The 20,208-nt window shown below is 37.5% G+C and overlaps 1 protein-coding gene across 3 annotated transcripts in view; it reads left to right on the forward strand.

Moving 5' to 3' along the window:
• Positions 1-20,208, forward strand: part of ASH1L (ASH1 like histone lysine methyltransferase) — a 228,554-nt gene that overhangs the window by 198,754 nt on the left and 9,592 nt on the right. For all 3 annotated transcript variants that reach the window (XM_045816450.1, XM_045816452.1, XM_045816451.1), the window contains 12 exons: positions 4,168-4,276; positions 4,697-4,861; positions 5,024-5,118; positions 11,798-11,955; positions 13,138-13,290; positions 15,544-15,598; positions 15,681-15,813; positions 16,872-17,120; positions 17,936-18,022; positions 18,956-19,046; positions 19,716-19,854; positions 19,970-20,142. In XM_045816450.1, the coding sequence (XP_045672406.1) occupies positions 4,168-4,276; positions 4,697-4,861; positions 5,024-5,118; positions 11,798-11,955; positions 13,138-13,290; positions 15,544-15,598; positions 15,681-15,813; positions 16,872-17,120; positions 17,936-18,022; positions 18,956-19,046; positions 19,716-19,854; positions 19,970-20,142 (1,607 nt within the window). The remainder of the gene's footprint in view (positions 1-4,167; positions 4,277-4,696; positions 4,862-5,023; positions 5,119-11,797; positions 11,956-13,137; positions 13,291-15,543; positions 15,599-15,680; positions 15,814-16,871; positions 17,121-17,935; positions 18,023-18,955; positions 19,047-19,715; positions 19,855-19,969; positions 20,143-20,208) is intronic.

Genomic DNA, 20,208 nt, shown 5'->3' on the forward strand with positions numbered 1-20,208 from the left:
TATGTGATTTAAGAGACTTAACACATTTAAAGAAAAAAAAATAATGAAAAACTTGTATTACAGTAACTTTAGTTTGTAACTACAAATCTTCTTTTCTACATAATATAGGAGACTAATGTACTTAAAAGAATTATTACTTTATATTTTTGTGCACACAATATATAAAGTTGTAATTTTATAACATCACCCAAAAAGGAGAAAGATAGAGCTGTAAAGGGACACAGTTTTTATAAGCTAAAATTACAGTGTTAAAATTTTAGGATATTAATTAGTCTTCATGATAACCACAAAGACAGTGGCTATACACATACAGAAAAATAAATTAAGAAGAAAGCCAATCCTTTCACTACAAAGAAAAACAAAACAACTGTTATAGAAAACAGGAATGTAGGTGATGAGGGACCAAAAAAATCTATAGGGCATATTGAAAACAAATAGATAAACAACAGAAGTAATTCCCTCACCAGTAATCATTTTAAACATAAATGGCTTAAACTCTCCAACCAAAAGACATTCTTTAATGGAATTCAGCATTGATTTATGATCAGATTCTCAGCAAAGTAGGTATAAGGTAATATACTTCAACATAATAAAGGACAAACCCACAGCTGACATTATACCTAGTGGTAAAAGATTGAAAGCTTTCCCTTTAAGGTCAGGAAGATAAAGATACTCACTCTTGCCACTTACATTTGACATAGTACTGGAAGTTATAGCCAGAGCAGTTAGGCAAGAAAGAGAAATAAAGGGCATTGAAATTGGAAAGGAAGAAATAAAACTGGTCCTATTTCTGGATGACAGGATATTATATAGAAAAAACCCTGAAGACCACCGAAAAACAGAAAACTAATAAACTTAAATCAGTGAAGTTATAGGATTCAAAGTCCAAATGCAAAAATCATTTGTATTTCTGTACACCAATAATGAATTGTCAGAAAAATTAAGAAAAAATTCTATTTGCAATTGCATCAAAAATAATAAAATGCCTAGGAATAAATTTAACCAAGGTAGTATTACAGGTGTTTCTACAAAACATTAATGTAAGAATTTATAAGAAGCCACAATAAGTGAAAATATATTCTGTGCACACGGGTTGGAAGAATTAGCATTGGTAAAGTGTTCATACTATCCAAAGCAATCTATGTAGGCAATGCAATAAAAATCAAAATGTCAATGACAATTTTCACAGAAATAGAACAAACAGTCCTCAAATTTGTATGGAACCACATAAGGCCCCAAATTTTTCGAGGCAGTCTTAAGAAAGAAAAACAAATCTAGAAACATCACACTTCCTGATTTGAAACTATATTAGAAAGCTAACAATCAAAACAATATAATATTGGCAAAAAAAAACCCACATTGATGAATGGAACATAACAGAGAGCCCATAAATGAACCCACACATGTGTGGTTAATTAATGACAAAAGAACCAAGAATATACATTTGGGAAAGAAGAGTCTCTTCAAAAATGGGAAAACTGGACAAGCAAAAGAATACAATATGCCCACTATCTTTCAACATACTCAAAATGAATTAAAGATTTGAACATTACAGCTGAAACCATAAAACCTTTAGAAGAAACCATAAGGTATAAACTCTTTAACTTCAATGCTGGCATTGATTTTTGGGATTCACACCAGAAGCAAAGACAACAAAAGCAAAAATGAGCAAGTGGGACTATGCATCAAACAGGCTTTGCAGAGTAGGCAACCTACAGACTAGGAGAAAATCTTTTTGAGTCATATATTTGGTAAGGAGTTAATGTCCAGAATATATAAGAACCCTTTTCATGATAAAAGCACTCAACAGCCCTGGCTGGTATGGCTCAGTGGAATGAGTGCCGGCCTGCGAGCTAAAGGATCGCTGGGTTGATTCCCAGGCAGGGCACATGCCTAGGTTGTGGGTCAGGTCCCCAGTGTGGGGTGTGCAAAAAGCAATCACACATTGATGTTTCTGTCCCTCTCTCTCTCCTTCCCTTCCCCTCTCTCTAAAAATAAATTAAACCAAGGGGGAGGGTGGGAGCAAGGAAGGGGATGGAGGAGAGTGGTGGGGAAAAAATACAAATGTAATTAAACAACAGTAAAATATTTTTTATAAAAAGTAAAAGTAAAATGTTTAAAAACACACACTCAACAAAATAGAAATAGAAGGGAACTACCTTAATATATATATTTTTTAAAAACTTGAAAACCCACAGCAAACATAATACTCAGTGGTATAAGCTTTGCTTGTAAGATAGTAACAAGACAAGGAAGCCCACTTTCACCACTGCTTTTGGAAGTTGTAGTCTGAGGAATAAGACAATGAAAAGATACAAAAGGCATCCAATTTAGAAAGGAAGTAAGGATATCTCTGATTACATATAATAGGAGCTTAAATGGAGAAAATGCTAAAGATTTTGCAAAGAAACTTATAGATCTCATAAATAAGTTAAGCAAAGTAGCAGGACACAAAGTCAATGCACAAAAATCAGTTATATTTCTGTTCCCAACCAATCTGAAAAGGAAATTATGAAAACTATTCCATTTATGTTAGCACCAAAAAGAATGAAATACCTGGAAAATTAACCAATGAGGTAAAAGAATTCTACAATGAAAACTATAAAATATTGCTAAAGATATTAAAGAAGATATGTGAATGTAGATATCACCCATTCATTGATTAGAAGACTTGAAATTGTTAAAATGTCCATTATTACCCAAAGCAATTTAGTTTCATTTCAGTCCCTATCAAATCCTCAGTGGGTTTTGGGGTTGTTTTTTTTGTTTGTTTTTTGCAGAAATAGAAAAAAATTCTAAAATTCCTGTGGAATATCAAGGGATCCCAAATAACCAAAACAACCCTGAAAAAAAGAACAAAACTGGAGGACTTACACTTCTGATTTCAAAACTTTATAGAAAGCTACAGTGGTATAGATATAAAGACATACATATAAACCCTTGGAATAGAGTAGAGAAATAAACCCTCACATATGTGATCAAATGATTTTTTTAAGATTTTTTAAATTTATGTTTAGACAGGGGAAGGGAAGGAGACAGGGAGAGAAACATCAATGCATCGTTGCCTCATGCATCCCCCTTTGGCTCTAATCCACTGAGCCACACCATCCAGGGCTGATCAAATGATTTTTGACAAGTGTGCCCAGACCATTCAATGGAGAAGGGGGTGATCTTTTCAACAGATGGTGCTGGTAAAACTGAAGATCGACATGCAAAACAATGAAGTTGTACCTTTACTTAATACTAAATACAGAAACTAAATAGTTCAGAAACCTAAATGTAAGACAAAACTCAAAAGAAAACATAGGACAAAAGCTTCACAACATTTGACTTGTCAGTAATCTCTTGGATGTGACACCAATGGCTCAGTAACTCAAAAGTACAAATTTGACTTCACAATTGTTTTTATATTTTTTACATCTGAAGTATTTGAGAACATCTGAAGTTGTTCTGAGAATTACTGAGATAATCTGTTATCAGTATGGCATAGTGATTAAGCTTTCAAACCAGACCACCTTGTTTTGAAATTTGATTCCCATAATTAATAGCTCTGTTGACTTTGGGCAAGTTGCTTATCCTCTCTGTGCCTCAGCTTCCTCATTTAGAAAATGGGGGTTATAATACTATCTAATAATACCTTTTTTGTACAATTGTCAGAAGTATTAATAAAACAAAATGCTATCATTAATATAATGAGCACTTAAGTATTAGTTGTACTTATTATATAAAGTACCATGATAGGTCAATAATAGCAATGTAAAGTAGAACAAAAGAGACACTCATGCACAGGTAAGAAATATGGAGATCAGTAGGAACTAGATTTTTTAGGTAAGCCATAGTAGGAGATCATTTTAATTTGTTTAATAAGTAGACTAAAGACATGTTTTAAAGGGACTTTGATTACCAAGCAGGAAAATTTAAAACCTATTGTAATTGACAACATAGACCATGTTTTCTAGAAAATTGATTTAGGGCTATTAGCCTGGCATTATTATATAGTCTGAATAGAATAGAAGATAGATTGAAGGTGCAGAGTTTGTCCTGGAAACTTGAGTAATTGGATATAGAAACAAAGGTAAATTTGAAATCGGTGTACCTTTTTTTGTGTGTGTGGTTTTCAGGCATGGTATTAAGAATCTCTACCCTTAACTCTCCCATTCTCTATAGGTCTGTTAATGGAGTATACCGGATAGGATTATATGCTCTTAAAGATATGCCAGCTGGTACTGAACTCACTTATGATTACAACTTTCATTCCTTTAATGTTGAAAAACAGGTAAGAATAAGAACTTCAAGAGGGAAATTGAACTTGGTCACAGTGCTCTGTGTAACATAGGCCTTCAATAAACTGATTTGTAGCCATTGAGAAGTGCTGTGAAGAAAATAGTTTTTCACTCTTAACTCCACTTATCTAGGATATATAGATCTCTTTTATTCTTTCAGAACTCTGTAGAAAGAGATCGCTCAATCATTTTTGGTCTCCAGTCAGTTCTTAATAATTCTGGTGAGGTTTTTCCAGTGTTTAATCTTTCCTTTCAACTACAGTGGAAATTTGTTTATATTTATTCTGAATTCATTGTTTTCCTCTATATAGAAATTTCTTGATTAATCTTATTGTTGGGTATCCAAATGTTCTGGCAGTCCTACTTGTAAATGAGTCAGCCGGCTAAAAGCATTATTCTCCTTCTTTTCAAAGCAACTGTGTAAGTGCGGCTTTGAGAAATGTCGAGGAATCATTGGAGGCAAGAGTCAACGTATGAATGGACTCACCAGCAGCAAAAGCAGCCAGCCTATGGCCACACATAAAAAGTCTGGACGATCAAAAGAAAAACGGAAGTCTAAGCACAAGCTGAAAAAAAGGGTGAATAATGATCTCATGGCTTTCCTCAAATAGCTACTCAGAGGCAGTTACTGATATGAAGAAATACCAAAGAGTGGGATCTTTAGAGTGGTTTTAATATTCTTGAAAGTGATTTCTGATTGACTTTTTTTTTTCATGCATTCTGATCCATCTCTTTTTCAGAGAGGCCACCTCTCTGAGGAACCCAGTGAAAACATCAACACTCCAACAAGATTGGCCCCTCAGTTACAAATGAAGCCCATGTCCAATCGAGAGAGGTAAAAAGATTTTCTTACCTGAGCTCTTTATATTGTATGATTTGCTTGTCAGTTTATTAATCATCTATATAGCTGAGCCATTTCTTTTGTGGACGAGGTCTTTAAACAAAGATTCAAGGTATCTGTGAACTTGGATGGAGGAAAATGGTATCTTTATTTTCCCTAATTTCTGGATGAAATTTACCATTTCCTTTAAATATGACTGTGGGCAAAAATAAAACAAAAAAACAAGTGTGTGTGTGTGTGTGTGTGTGTGTGTGTGTGTGTGTGTGTAGCATTTTCGGTTTCCATGACTTTTGTCACCAATATTCACATTTTCATTTTATTGTATATGTTACAGATATATCAAAATATTACACATTCATCTCTTCTTCACAATTACTATGCTTATTAAACCCACAACTAGATTTGTGAGGTATAAAAATTTATGTATTAAAAAATTAATTTCAATATTGTGAAGACTGTGCCCTGGCTGGTGTGGCTCAGTGGATTGAATACTGGCCCGCAAACCAAAGGGTCACTGGTTCAATTCCCAGACTAGGGCACATGCCTGGGTTGCAGGCCAGGTCCCCAGTAGGGGGCATGTGAGAGATAACCACACATTGATGTTTCTTTCCCTCTCTCCCTCTCTTCCACTCTCTAAAAAAATAAATAAAGTCTTTAAAAAGTAAAAACAAATACCTGGAAACTGTTGTAGCATAGTTTCCTTTTAATCCTATGTATTAAAATTACTTAAGATTTTAATTAATTTTTAAATACTTTTTTAAACATTTATTAATTATGCTATTATAGCTGTCCCATTTTTCCCCCTTTATCCCCCTCCACCCTGCACACCCCCTCCCACTTGCATTCCCCCACCTTTTAGTTTATGTCCATGGGTCATACATGTAAGTTCTTTGGCTTCTACATTTCCTATACTATTCTCAACCTCCCCCTGTCTATTTTTTACCTACCATTTATGCTACTTATTCCCGGTACCTGTTCCCCCTTTCTCCTCCATCCCTCCCCCCACTGATAACCCTCCATTTCTGTGATCTCCAATGATCTCCATTTCTGTGATTGTGTTCCTGTTCTAGTTGTGTGCTTAGTTTGTTTCCATTTTTGCTTTTTTTTTCAGGTTCGGTTGTTGATAGTTGTGAGTTTGTTGTCATTTTACTGTTCATAGATTTTGATCTTCTTTTCCTTAGGTAAGACTCCTTTGTAGGTAACTGTATCCTTTTCTCTTGCTGCTTTTAAGATTCTCTCATCATCTTTAATCTTGAATAATGTAATTATGATGTGCCTTGGTGTGTGCTTCCTTGGGTCCAACTTCTTTGGGACTCTCTGAGCTTCCTGGGCTTCCTGGAAGGCTATTTCCTCTGCCAGATTGAGGAAGTTCTTCTTCTTCATTATGTTTTCAAATAAGTTTTCAATTTCTTGCTCTTCCCCTTCTCCTTTTGGCAACCCTGTGATTCAGATGTTGGAACATTTAAAGTGTCCTGAGGGTTCCTAAGCCTCTCTTCATATTTTTGAATTCTTGTTTCTTCATTCTGTTTTGGTTGAATGTTTATTTCTTCCTTCTGGTCCAAACCAGTGATTTGAGTCCCAGTTTCCTTCCCTTCACTATTGGTTCTCTCTATATTTTAATTTATTTCACTTTTCATAGCCCTTACATTTTCCTCTATTTTGCAACGATACTCAACCAATTCTGTGAGCATCCTGATTACCAGTGTTTTGAACTCTGCATCTGATATGTTAGCAATCTCTTCATTACTTAGTTCTATTTTTTCTGGAGCTTTGATCTGTTCTTTCATCTGGACTGGGGGTTTTTTTGTTCATTTGTTTCTGTAGGCCTGTTACATAGTAAAGGCGGGAGCCTCAGTTATTCACCAGGGCAGGATAACTCAGGTCGCTGAGTTGTGGTGCTTTCTGTGGGGGAGGGGTACAAGAGGGAACATTACTACTTGGTCAGCTCTCTGTTGACTTTCAGTCACTTCTGCCACTACCCACAAGCAAATTGGACCCTTCTGGTTGCTGATTACCGGGTGGTTTTCTGTATGTTATAGGACCCTGGAAGTTTCTCCTGCTGCCTCAACCCTCACAGGTGTTTTCAGTCAGAGGTTTTGAGGCTTTATTTCCCCATGCTGGACCCTTGGGTTGCATGGTCTGTCACGCTCCCCAGTTGTCCCTCCTGGTTTATCCGCATGTAAATGTGGGACCACCAGCTCCACCAGCCACTGCTTTGCCCAGTCCGCCAGCTGCCACCTTGCTGAGAGTTCTGTCTGCCTGGCTGCCCATCTCCACCCCTCCTACTGGTCTGGGTGAATGTTTCTTCAACTCCTTCTTTGTTGGACTTCCATGCAGTTCGACTTTTTGTTATTTCTGGTTTGTTTTTTTTTAATTTGTTGTTTTCCTTGTTTTGGTTGTGCAAGGAGGTACAGTGTATCTACCTACACTTCCATCTTGGCCAGAAGTCTAGTTTTAAAGACTTTTAATTTTTAATTCTATTTTATTATTTATGCTATTACCGTTGTCCATATTTTTCCCCTTTGTCTCCCCCTCCGCAGCTCCCCCTACTCACTCAGACATTCCCCACAACTTTGTCCATGTCCATGAGTCATGCATAAATATGTTCTTTGCCTCCTCTGTTCCTTATGCATGCTGTACTTTACATACCCATGACTATTCTGTTAACTAATTTGTACTTCTTAATCTCTTCATCTTTTTTACCCTGACTTCCCTCCCATTGGCAACCATCAAAACATACTTTGTAGCTATGATTCTGTTTCTCTTCTGGTTGTCTATTTATTTTGTTTTTAGATTCATTCAGGTAGTATTTACTGCCATTTAATTATTCGTGTTTTTTATCATTTTGTAAGAAGACCCTTTAACATTTCATATACGTTGGTTGGGTGGTAATTAACTCCTTTAGCTTTTTCTTGTCTGGGAAACTCTTTATAAGTCCTTAGATTCTGAATGATAGCTTTGCTGGGTAAACTAATCTTGGTTATAGGTCCTTGCTTTTCATCACTTTGAATATTTCTTGCCAGTCCTTTCTAGTCTGCAAAGTTCCTGTTGAGAAATCAGGTGACAGTCTTATGGGAGCTCCCATGTAGGTAACTAACCACTTTTTTCTTGCTGCTTTTAAGATTCTCTGCCTTTAACTTTTGGCACTTTAATATGATGTGTTTGGTGTAGGCCTCTTTGGGTTCATCTTGTTTGGGACTCTCTGCATTTCCTAAACTTGTACATCTATTTCCCTCACCAAGTTAAGTTTTCTCTCATTATTTTTCATATAGGTTTTTAATCCCTTGCTCACTTGCTCTTCTCCTTCTCGCACCCCCATGATGCAAATATTGGTATGCTTGAAGTTGTTCCAGAGGCTATCTTCCTTACCCTATCTTCATTTTTTTAATTCTTTTTTCTTCTTGCTGTTCTGATTGGTTGTTTTTTACTTCCATATGTTACTAATCACTGATTTCATTCATTTCTTTATCCATGCTACTGTTGATTCCCTGCAAAATGTTCTTTATTTCAATCAATGTGTCCTTCGTTTCTGACTGGATTTTTTACATACTGTTGAGATCCTCACTAAGTTCCTTGAGCATCCTTATGACTAGTGTTCTGCATCAAGTAGATTGCTTGTCTCCATTTTGTTTAGTTCTTTTTTGTTGTTGTTTTGCAGTTTCGTTTTATTTTTTCATTTGAGCCATGTTTCTTTGTCTCCTCATTTTGGCAGCCTCCCTGTGTTTATTTCTATGTATTAAGGAGAGCTGCTACATCTCCCAGACTTGATAGAATGCCCTAATATAGTAGGTATCCTGTAGGATTCAATGGGACAGCCTCCCCTGTTACCCAAGCTGGGTATTTATGGTGTATCCACTGTGTGAGCTTTGTACACCCTCCTTTTGTAGTTTAGCCTTGATTGCAGTTGGCACATCCAGGATCAGCCACTGGCTGTGTTCTGTCCATTGTTACACAACATAAGCTACAAAGTGAGATGGCTGCTAATTTGCTGATCTTTGAGGTTCCCAGGAGAGGCCCAGATGTGTATCAGGACCAGGTGCTGCTAGTTCCAGGCTTAGGGTGACCTAATGAGACATGCAGGGCTCACTGAAGCCAAGTGCTGCTTGTTGGAGAGAATTTGGGAAAGTCTGAAACTGGGCTAAGACAAGCCATTCATATAGGAAATCCACTGGAAATAGCTTGTGTGGTTCTGAAAGGTGGGTGGGGCAAGGCCACAAGGAATTACTAACGTGTGGGGCATACAATGTGATCTAGGTGGATGGAGTCTTCAGATACATCACCAAACTGCTGGCTCTGTGGCTATGTGGGGGAGGGCTCAACAAAGGAACAATGGCCTCTGCCAGCATTTCTGTCTGGGAAAAAGCTGCCCTTCATATACCTCCCTGATGCCAGACAATTCCGTTCCTCCCAATATGTCTCTGATGCCTTTTAATCTCCTGCCTTGGTACTAGAGCTCAGTGGAAGTGAGTCCAAGTAAGTCTGTGCATGAGCTATTTAAGAGGAACTACCTGGGACTCCAGAAGTTTCTGTCTCCCACAGCCTCAATCCCCACTAGTTTTTACAGCCAAAGTTATGGAGACTTATCTTTCTGGCATTGGAACCCTGAGCTGGGGGTTCTGGTGTGGGGCTGGGACCCATGGCCCCTGAGAATGTACCTCCCGATTTTTATCCACCACTGATGGGTGTGACATCAGCCCGTTCCACATCTCCACCCCTCCTACCAGTTTCAATGTGGTTTCTTCCTGAATTCTGTAGTTGTAGGACTTCCATTCAGCTCAGTTGCTGACCATTCTGAATGATGATTGTTCTACAGTTTAGTTGTAATTTTGATGTAGTTGTGCACGGAGGCAAGCCATGTTTACCTACCCTTCCACCTTGACTGGAAATCTAAATTTAATCTAAAATACTTTTAGCCCTGGCTGGTGTAGCTCAGTGGATTGAGCGCAGGCTGGGAACCAAAGTGTCCCAGGTTCGATTCCTAGCCAGGGTACATTCCTGGGTTGCAGGCCATAACCCCCAGCAACCGCACATTGATGTTTCTCTCTCTCTCTCCCTCCCTCCCTCCCTAAAAATAAATAAATAAAATCTTTAAAAAAATAATAAAAATACTTTTAAAACATTGTTCAGAGAAGTGTTACTTGGGCTTCATCAGTCTGCCAGAGGAATCCATGGCACAGAAAAGGTTAAGGATCCCTGCTTTGGTATATTAACAGAGCAATAAAAATTATTTACAGTGGTTATTTTTGCTCTTCCTGGTACTAAGATTCATATAAAGGTGAGCAAAGTAAATATGTCCTCTATTTTTTCAAGCTATTCCATATTCCCCTACTATACATTCTAATCTCTTAGAAAGTTTATCCTTATTTATATCTTTATAATTTTAGCCCCTTTTATTGTATTTCACTTGTCACAGAAATTTTAAACTTCAGTGAAATAGAATGAGCTAATCTAGTGGTTCTCTACTTTAGCTGCATAATAGCCTATGAAGCTTTTAAAAAACTGATGCCCAGGCAACACCCAGGACCACTTAACCCAGAATTTCCAGAGGTGGAACCTGGGCATCAGTAGTTTATAAGTCTTCCCATGCGATTGCAATGTGCAGCCAAAGTCAGGAACTATAAAATTAGTCTAATCTCCATTTACTGAGGCCCATAGTTTTGAGATTTATTCAAAGGTACATCTTCATATGTGTGCTAAGGTGAAAATTAAATTACAGAATAAAAATTGTGTAGGGTCGATCAAGATACATGTAACTGCCCTGGCTGAGTGGCTCAGTTGGTTGGAGTGTTTTCCAGTACACCAAAAGGTTTTGGGTTCAATCCCCAGTCAGGGCACATACCTAGGTTACAGGTTCGATCCATGGTTGAGGTGCATATGGGAGGCAAGAGATCAAGAGTTTCTCTCTCTCTCTCTCTCTCTCTCTCTCTCTCTCTCTCGCCTCTCAGAATTAATAAACATACCATCAGGTGACAATTAAAATTTTAAAAAGGTATATATAATTAAGATTATAGACCAATGTGCAGGCACTGTGCCTAACATAGTTTACCCAGTGGACATCTTAAATATCTTTGCCTTCATCTGTCAGTTCAGTTCTCCTTGTCTTAGCTAATCCTGAGCCAGTTCTTCATCAGGGCAACTTCCTCTTGAATTTGTACATATACTCCATAAAGTTTTGCCGTCAGGTTAGGTTGCTTCAGTTTCCAAATTTTTTGTAGCTTTTACATTATATTTGCCAGATATTTGAAAATATATAGGGAAATGTTTTATGTTGTATGAAAAAAATCAAGGCACAAAACTGAATGCTGTTTCTCCATACATAATTCCCTATAAAGGCTGAATTCATTGATAAATATACTTTTTTTAAAAAAGATTTTTTTATTTATTTTTAGAGACAGGGAGAGAGGGAGAAAGACAGGGAAATAATGATTGGTGGTCTCATACACATAAGCACCACAACCAGGAACCGAACTTGCAACCCATGCATGTGCCCTAATGGGGAATCAAACTGGTGACCTTTTGCTTTGTGGAATGATGCCCATCCAACTGAGCCACACCAGCCAGGATGATAAGTATTTGCTTACAACATCTTGACAATGGCTTACATAGAATGGACAGGTAATTAAGTGCTTACTGAATTAATGAATAAGGGAACTCCTTCCTTCCTTCCTTGTAGGAACTTCGTATTAAAGCATCATGTGTTCTTGGTCCGAAACTGGGAGAAGATTTGGCAGAAGCAGGAGGAAGTAAAGCACACTGGTGATAATATTCACTCAGCATCATTATATACCCGCTGGAATGGCATCTGCCGAGATGATGGGAACATCAAGTCTGGTAAGAACCGGGGAAATTCCTACTAATTCTAAAAGATTATCTTGAAAGGGATTACTTTAGTTACTTTCAAAGATTCCTTTTAGTCTACTCTAAAAAAGTTTAAGATACAAGCATAGAAACACCAATCAACCATCACCTGTCCCTCCCAAGTCTTCAAATTCCTTGTTCCTGCTCTGGGGAATAGGAAGAAACCCCCTTCTACCAGCCTCCCAAACGTAACCTACAGCCTGAAAGTCACTAGACATGATACAGGTAGTGAGTCCTTTGTCTCCTTTCTTACCTGGAAAATACCTTGCAGACAAGGTAAGTAGTGATAACAAATGCAGAGGAAAATGACATCAGTATTAATTTGAAGACTTTTTGCCTCCCACATTTAGATCAGCATTATTAACATAGACCTTCAGATTTTTCTTTTTCTAACTTTCGTAAGTGAATAATGTAACAGCACTTCTGATGTAGATTTGTTATCCAGAACAGATTGAAAGCAGGAAAACTAGCATGTTCAAATACTCTTTCTAACTGAAAATAAAGTGTTCAAAAGTTTATGCTCTTATTTTCTTTACCTCAAACAGTACAAGCAAATGTGCATTTTGTATGACAGAATATGCTGAGTGGGAACTAGATAGATTTAGAAATTTGCCCAAAATCTTCTATCCTCTCACTGATTTGATTGGCATAAATTCTCTAAATTTATATTCAGGGAGTTCAAATTCTCTGGTAATATCAATATTTATTTTCTAAATCTTTATTATATGTCAGGCTCTGAGCTAAACACATTAAAAAGATTATCTCATTTAATCTGTATAGTTACCTCATAAGGAAAGTACTACCCCTATTCTCATTTTTCTGTTAAGAAACTGAGACGCAGATCAAGTTTAAGTAACCTGCCCAAGATCACACAGCTAGTAAGTAGTAAAGGCAGAATACAAACACAGACTCATTTTGAAGCCCAGACTTAACTAGCATTTGGCCACTAAAATTAGGTCTCTCTAACTTGCAGCATTTGTCTCTCTGGTAAACTCCAGTGTTTCCTGATTTTTCTGTAAAGGTGAAAGAACTCCATGACCACTAATCTCTGATCACTTCAAGGAAAATTGAGTGAAAAGCAGGAATCCATTGGGGAAGAGAAAGCCACATAGAGCTCCTCTTTTTCTAAAGCTGATTTTCACTTTATCCTTCCAGATGTCTTCATGACCCAGTTCTCTGCCCTACAGACAGCCCGATCTGTTCGAACAAGACGGTTGGCAGCTGCAGAGGAAAACATTGAAGTGGCTCGAGCAGCCCGCCTAGCGCAGATCTTCAAAGAGATCTGTGATGGTATCATCTCTTACAAAGGTGACTGTATCCACCCCAGATTCATTCTAAGCTTTTTTTAAAACTCATACCACTTACCTTCACCTAAGACATTCAAGACCAAGAACAAGTGACAATTTAGGATTAGGAATTTAGGGAGGTATACTTAGTTCTTCCTTTTGTTAGCGTCTTTGGGGATTGTTGTTTTTAAATCCTTAGTTCTTATATGTCAATTCTTTTTTATTTATTTGATTTACCATAGTTAAAGTAGTACCATATTTAGAAATCACATTTCTTAGCTATGGCATGAAGATAAGCAGGTCTCTCTCATATATAATTTTTCTGAATGAGGCAGTGAAATAACAATTTCAGAAAAAAGTATTATGAGCCCTAGCTGGTGTGGCTCAATGGATTGAGCATTGGACTTCGAAGCAAAAGGTCACTGGTTCAATTCCCAGTCAGTGCACACCACACGCCTGGGTTGCGCACCAGGTCCCCAGTAGGGGGTGTGCGAGAGGCAACCACACATGTATGTTTCTCTCTCTCTCTTTCTCCCTCCCTTCCCCTCTCTATAAAAATAAATAAATAAAAATTCTCCAAAAAAAAAAAGTAATGAACCTGTGACAGCAATGGTTCTTAACCTGTTTTAATTGACAGATATTTTTGAGAATCTTATAAAAGCTGTGTGTTCTTTCCCTAGAAAGAATGGATATACATAATTTTGCAAACATTCTGGAGTATTCACAAGCCCTAATCTATACATTAAGGAAAAGGACCCCAGCCTGGCCTGGTAACTCAGTTGATTAGAATGTCGCCCTGATATGCCAAGGTTGCAGATTCAATTCCCAGTCAGGGCACATACAAAACTGAACCATTGAATGCATAAATAAGTAGAACAACAAACTGATGTCTCTCTCTTCACCCCACTTTCCTCTCTCTAAAATCAGTAAATTAAAAAATAAAAAAGTAAAAGGACCTAAAGTTTCAAGAAAATTACTTTACCCTACTCTGTTTTTCTTTCAAAACACATCTTTTGGATGTGTGTTGGAGCTAAGCGTGGGGAAGGAGAAAGGTTTTAATTTGGGGTAGGTAATTTGGTGGTATACATGACTTTTTATGACCAGGAAATTTGGAGATATTTAATATGAGCTTTTAGCACATAATTGCAGCTTTTTGCTGTCAACTTTGGCTGGTCTTCTCTTCCTTTCCCTAAATTCTGAGGAATTTTTTTTTTCTCTTTCTATTCTTCTTCATATTTTAGAATGCCCATTTCACAGATTTATTTTTATTATTATTATTATTATTATTTATTTATTCATTCATTCATTCATTCATTTATTTTGGGAGAGTGGGGAGAGAGAGAGAGAAACATCCATTTGTTTTCCACTTACTTATGCATTCATTGGTTGATTCTTGTGTGTACCCTGACCAGGGATCGACCCCACAACTTTGGCTTATTGGTATGACATTCTAACCAAGTGAGCTACCCAGCCAGGGCCTGTTTGTATTTTAGTAGCTTTTTACAGTTTTGTTAACCTAAGGTAACAGAGAAGAAAAGGAGGACCAGCCTGTTCTAAAATGTAAAGTGTTGTGGCAACTATGCCCTTTCCATTCCCAAAAGATCTCATTCTGCATTTTCAACCAGCTTCATCTGATCTAACGTGAAACTGCAATAGCTATATCTACATGTGTACTACATTCTGGGCAAGAAACAACAGGTTTTATATATATATAAAATTGCTAGAAAGCAAGTGAGAAGTAGCCCCACAGCATGAATTCTATTTTTATAATACAAAATAAGTATTATAATAACACAGGATTCCAGAAGATACTTACAGTACTAAATTTCATTATCTGTAATTTAATTGAATCCAAACCAACAGAGAAATACTAAGGAGAACTAGAAAACATTTCTGGATGAGATGATCTTCGCTGTAATACGATTTCTTGAGCTGAAATTCGCACTAAGTGGCCTAGCTACCTAAATAAGTTTCCATCTCTCGTTCTTCATAGAAAACTTTTCTTCTTATCCACCTAACATTGTGTTACATTTCAAGCATATATACTATATCTTTTGTATTTCAGATAATCCTGAAAGTGTCTTCTGATCCCTGCCTTTACCCACATTTCTGGAAAATCCTTGCATTTGTCATGGCTAGGCTTCAAAAAAAAACAAACAAACTTAGATTTCTTTTTCTAACTTAATTTTAGGGATTCTGTGTTTTCATTTAAGAGTTAATACATGCCTCCCTTGTGTCATATAGTCCTTATACTAAACCTTGCATTCTTCTGTAGATTCTTCCCGACAAGTACTGGCAGCACCACTTTTGAACCTCCCCCCAAAGAAAAAGTAAGTTCGTGTATGTGGGAATCACTTGAATTTTAGAAAAGTACCGAGTGCATCAGATTGACACCTTGGCTTTATGTTTCAGGAATGCTGATTATTATGAGAAGATCTCTGATCCCCTAGATCTTTCTACCATAGAGAAGCAGATCCTCATTGGTTATTATAAAACAGTGGAGGCTTTTGATGCTGACATGCTCAAGGTCTTTCGGAATGCTGAGGTATTTCTCACTGACTTCAAACACAAATTTAAGAAGTTTGTTCTGAGAGAAGTAGTCTAGGAGTTTTAAGATTTTTACCTTTTTCTATCAAACTTCATTATTTCTGATTAAGAAAGGCAGCAATTTTCTTTTTTGTTTACCCTTAGGATAAGTATTACAGAGTACTAAATATTATAGAATAGTGTATAATAAAGACATTTATATGACAAAAATTGAAGGTTATATCATACTCCCCCAAAAATCAGTTTTTGTAAAAACCTAGTTTAAGTATTGAATCTTTATATTTACATAATACAGACATTTTACTACATTTAAATCATATCTACAGTTTCTTTCCTTAAGACAAGTTTATGTGAAATACACAGAAGTATTATAAGTAATTATAAATATATCCTAACAATGGAATTTAGGGGTGTTGCATGAATAATAGGTTGTAGAACAGGTGAAGCTTATTAGGAGGTGGTTTTGAACTGATTTAAAGGAGAGGATGGAATATTATATGGCACATAGAAGAGAGGAAACTATTCAGTGATTTTTGAAATGCCTTGAAGAGGTGTTTGAAGGATAAAAGGCTACTAGCTGAAGGAAGAATTGATGTTGAAGACAAGAAATGAGAGAAAGACATGTGGGAGAATTAGAGCAATCTTGAATGATAACATGCTTTTTACTGAAACTCAGCTTTCATATATATTGAAAGCTTTTAGCTCTGTCCCTAATATCTGCGAGACAAAAGTAAATGAAGAGCTCTCCACAGCATTATTCTTAATGACACTCATTCATATTTCATGGTCACTGTGTATTTTATCAAGTGGACAGTAAGACCTGTGAAAGGAGTTGAATGGCAGAGCAGTAGAGCAAATGGAAAAATTACCATGCAGATTCAAATATTAATTCATTTTAGTTCAGGTGAAGTCGTTTTCAGATGGCTGGCACTATGCTTGATGGTATTGAACACCGGTTAATCAAAATGGGAGGATAAAGAAAATCCTGCTACCTCTTCAGTATGTTTCTAAGCCATATTGAGAAGACCAAACATGATTTATTTCTGCTTTCTTCAGAAGTACTACGGGCGTAAATCCCCAATTGGAAGAGATGTTTGCCGCCTGCGAAAGGCCTATTACAACGCCCGGCATGAGGCATCAGCCCAAATTGATGAGATTGTGGGAGAGACAGCAAGTGAGGCAGACAGCAGTGAGACCTCAGTCTCTGAGAAGGAAAATGGGCATGAGAAGGATGACGATGTTATCCGCTGTATCTGTGGCCTCTACAAGGACGAAGGCCTCATGATCCAGTGTGACAAGTGCATGGTGAGGGTCAGGAGGTGAAGCAGAAACATAGTCCTGATGAACACGGTGATCACATTCAAAGAAGCAGCCCATGTCTCTTTTGGCTTGGTGTGACAGGCTTTTTATAAACTTTAACTTTTTGCCTTGGTTTCTGTTATCCCTCACTGTGCACCATATTGTTTTTTTTCTTTTTTTATATCTGTCTCTCTCATTTTATCCTTCCCTTCTTTCTTCCCACTTCCCATGTGGATCAAGAAGAATGATAGTATTTAAGGTAGTGCCTTACTTTGAAGAGGTACTACACTCTTTATAGCATTAATACAGATGGAGTGTAGTATGTAGAGCTCCTGACGAAGGAGTCAAGGCCTCTATTTAAGCCCTAGCGTCTGCATTTGATATATCTAAATTGTAATCTTCTATGGAAAGTGGAGCTATGAGTAACACATAAGATTGTTGGGAAATATAATTAGATAAAGATAAGTAAAAATATTTTGGAACTGTTAAAGCCTTTCATAGTAACTATATCATTGATGTATATTATTTATTAAGTAATATATTTGGTACTGTATTCATTCATTTTTCCCATTCACTATCCATCTTTCTGTTTGATTTGCCCAGATCTGTATTGTGAACCAGTCTGTATACTAGTGTTCAGACAAGGCTTTCTTCTTTTTGCCCCTATTTTACCCAATTTTTCACATGCCCACTTATCTCTTAGTTAATTCCTGTTTTATTTTGCCCTCTCTTGTTAATTTTTTTATTCTTAACCCCCAGGACTTCTCAGTAAGTCTTAAGACTTCCCCTCTCTCCCCCCACTACACTTGTTTTCCCTACAGGTGTGGCAGCACTGTGACTGTATGGGAGTGAACTCAGATGTGGAGCACTACCTGTGTGAGCAATGTGACCCAAGGCCCATGGACAGAGTAAGCTGTCCTCTGATAATACTCTGATCTAAAAATAGGAGATGCGGTGCATGATATCTTGCCTGCCCTGCTCCTGGTGTATGAAATTGCCTTAGATAAGTCACTCCAACCTTCTGGGCATCAGTTCCTTACACTTGACATTGAGGGTAATAATTCTGCCCTTTCTTTTCTTAGGAGTGTGATCAAAGGGAAATAAAATACCTAGAAACCTGTGGAAGGAATAATACTATATAGAACTATGGTTTTTATAAACACTATCAACTATTTATAAAAGAAGTTGCTTGTAAAACCTGGTACTATAAATACCACTATGTCAAGCAGTGTTTAAGTGAAAAGAGCACTGGACTCAGAGTCGACAAAGGTTAACCGTAGCCCCACACTCCAGGAGAGACTATGGGTTGGGTAATTTGCCCAAGGTATTAAATGACATTTTTTTCTTGGCTCCACTACATTTACGTGTGTGATACTGGGAAAGTCACCTCTATAAAAAAAGAGAGGTATTTAGGCATTATTTTTTTACAGTGGTGCTAATGCCATTTGAGTGGGCAGCTCTTTGTTGTGAGGGATGCATTGGAGAATACTTGGCATCCCTCACCTGTGGGCTCTAAATGCTAGTAGCTCCCCCAGTTGTTGTGACCAAGTTCCCATTTACACATTTTCAGATGCCTTCTAGACGGCACAGAACAACCGCACAATTAGTGTTTGGGGTACTTAGCCTATTCGTTTTGTCCTCTGCCTTTATTTTCCCAAGTTTAACAACTCCACTTGCTTTCATATTTTGTTATATATCTGTGGTGTATCAAAATGACTAAAAATCAAGTCTTAATTGGTTGGGAATTCCTGGTTTTAGTTCTCTTCCTCTTGAATAGAGATCAGCAGTAGGCTGAATGTAGTAGTCCCAGCCCTCATCCATTGGCATTCTGCTCTTCTCAGGAGGTACCCATGATCCCTCGGCCCCATTATGCCCAACCTGGCTGTGTCTACTTCATCTGTTTGCTCCGAGATGACTTGCTGCTTCGTCAAGGTGCGTACACAGGAGCTCGCCCTGCTTGTCATAGCTGACCTTTCTGGATAGTAGAAGGTGTCTGTTATCTGCACAATAGTCATTGACTCCATATGACCTTCAGTAGCAATAACAGTAGCAATATTCAGTAGCAATATTCAGTAGCAATATTAAGATTTTTATATCCTTCAGTCCTTAGGCTTATATACATTTCCCCTTTACCAAATAAAACTAATGTGGAGAGAATAGGATGTTAGAAAGCTAATTTTAAGACTAGGAAGGACATAGGGGATTCTGAAAATAGGGAAGATGATGTCATTCATGTCACTTTCATTGTCTAGAGTTTATTATTACCATTAGACCGCTGGTTGAATATATTGTTTCAGATTTTAAGTTCTTTCCATGTAGACCATGGGTCAGACCAAGGGTTCCTAATTCACGCAGGAATAGGCCCTGGCCAGGTATCTCATTTGGTTAGAGTGTCATCCTGATACCCCAAGGTTGTGGGTTCAATCCCTGGTCAGGGCGCATACAAGGATCAACCAATGAATGTGTAAGTAAGTGAAACAACAAACCAATGTTTCTCTCACTCCTTTCCTCTCTCTAAAATCAATAAATTAAAAACAAATTTAAGAAAAGAATTCATGCAGGAATCACTTTAACCTTCTCCTGTGTTCTCTGCCTTCCTAGGTGACTGTGTATATCTGATGAGGGATAGTCGACGCACCCCTGATGGCCACCCAGTCCGTCAGTCCTATCGACTGTTATCTCACATTAACAGAGATAAACTTGACATCTTCCGCATTGAGAAGCTTTGGAAGAATGAAAAGTATGTGTTGAGATCCTATCTCTTTCTTCCAGTTGTGTCCTCCCTGCACAAAGCTTAATATTCACTAGGATCTTGCTAAGCAACTAAACCTCTCCCTTCTCTTTTCTTTTTTTAGGGAGGAACGGTTTGCCTTTGGCCACCATTATTTCCGTCCCCATGAAACTCACCATTCTCCATCACGTCGGTTCTATCACAATGAATTATTTCGGGTGCCACTCTATGAGATCATTCCCTTGGAGGCAGTAGTGGGAACCTGCTGTGTATTAGACCTTTATACATATTGTAAAGGTAATATGATCTGGGCTACTTAAGAAATGACCTATCCCCTAATTATTGAGCTATAATTGCCCACTC

The sequence above is a fragment of the Phyllostomus hastatus genome, unplaced genomic scaffold (genome assembly GCF_019186645.2).
Source record: "Phyllostomus hastatus isolate PE091 unplaced genomic scaffold, TTU_PhHast_1.1 phas_scaffold_216, whole genome shotgun sequence".
NCBI lineage: Eukaryota > Metazoa > Chordata > Mammalia > Chiroptera > Phyllostomidae > Phyllostomus > Phyllostomus hastatus.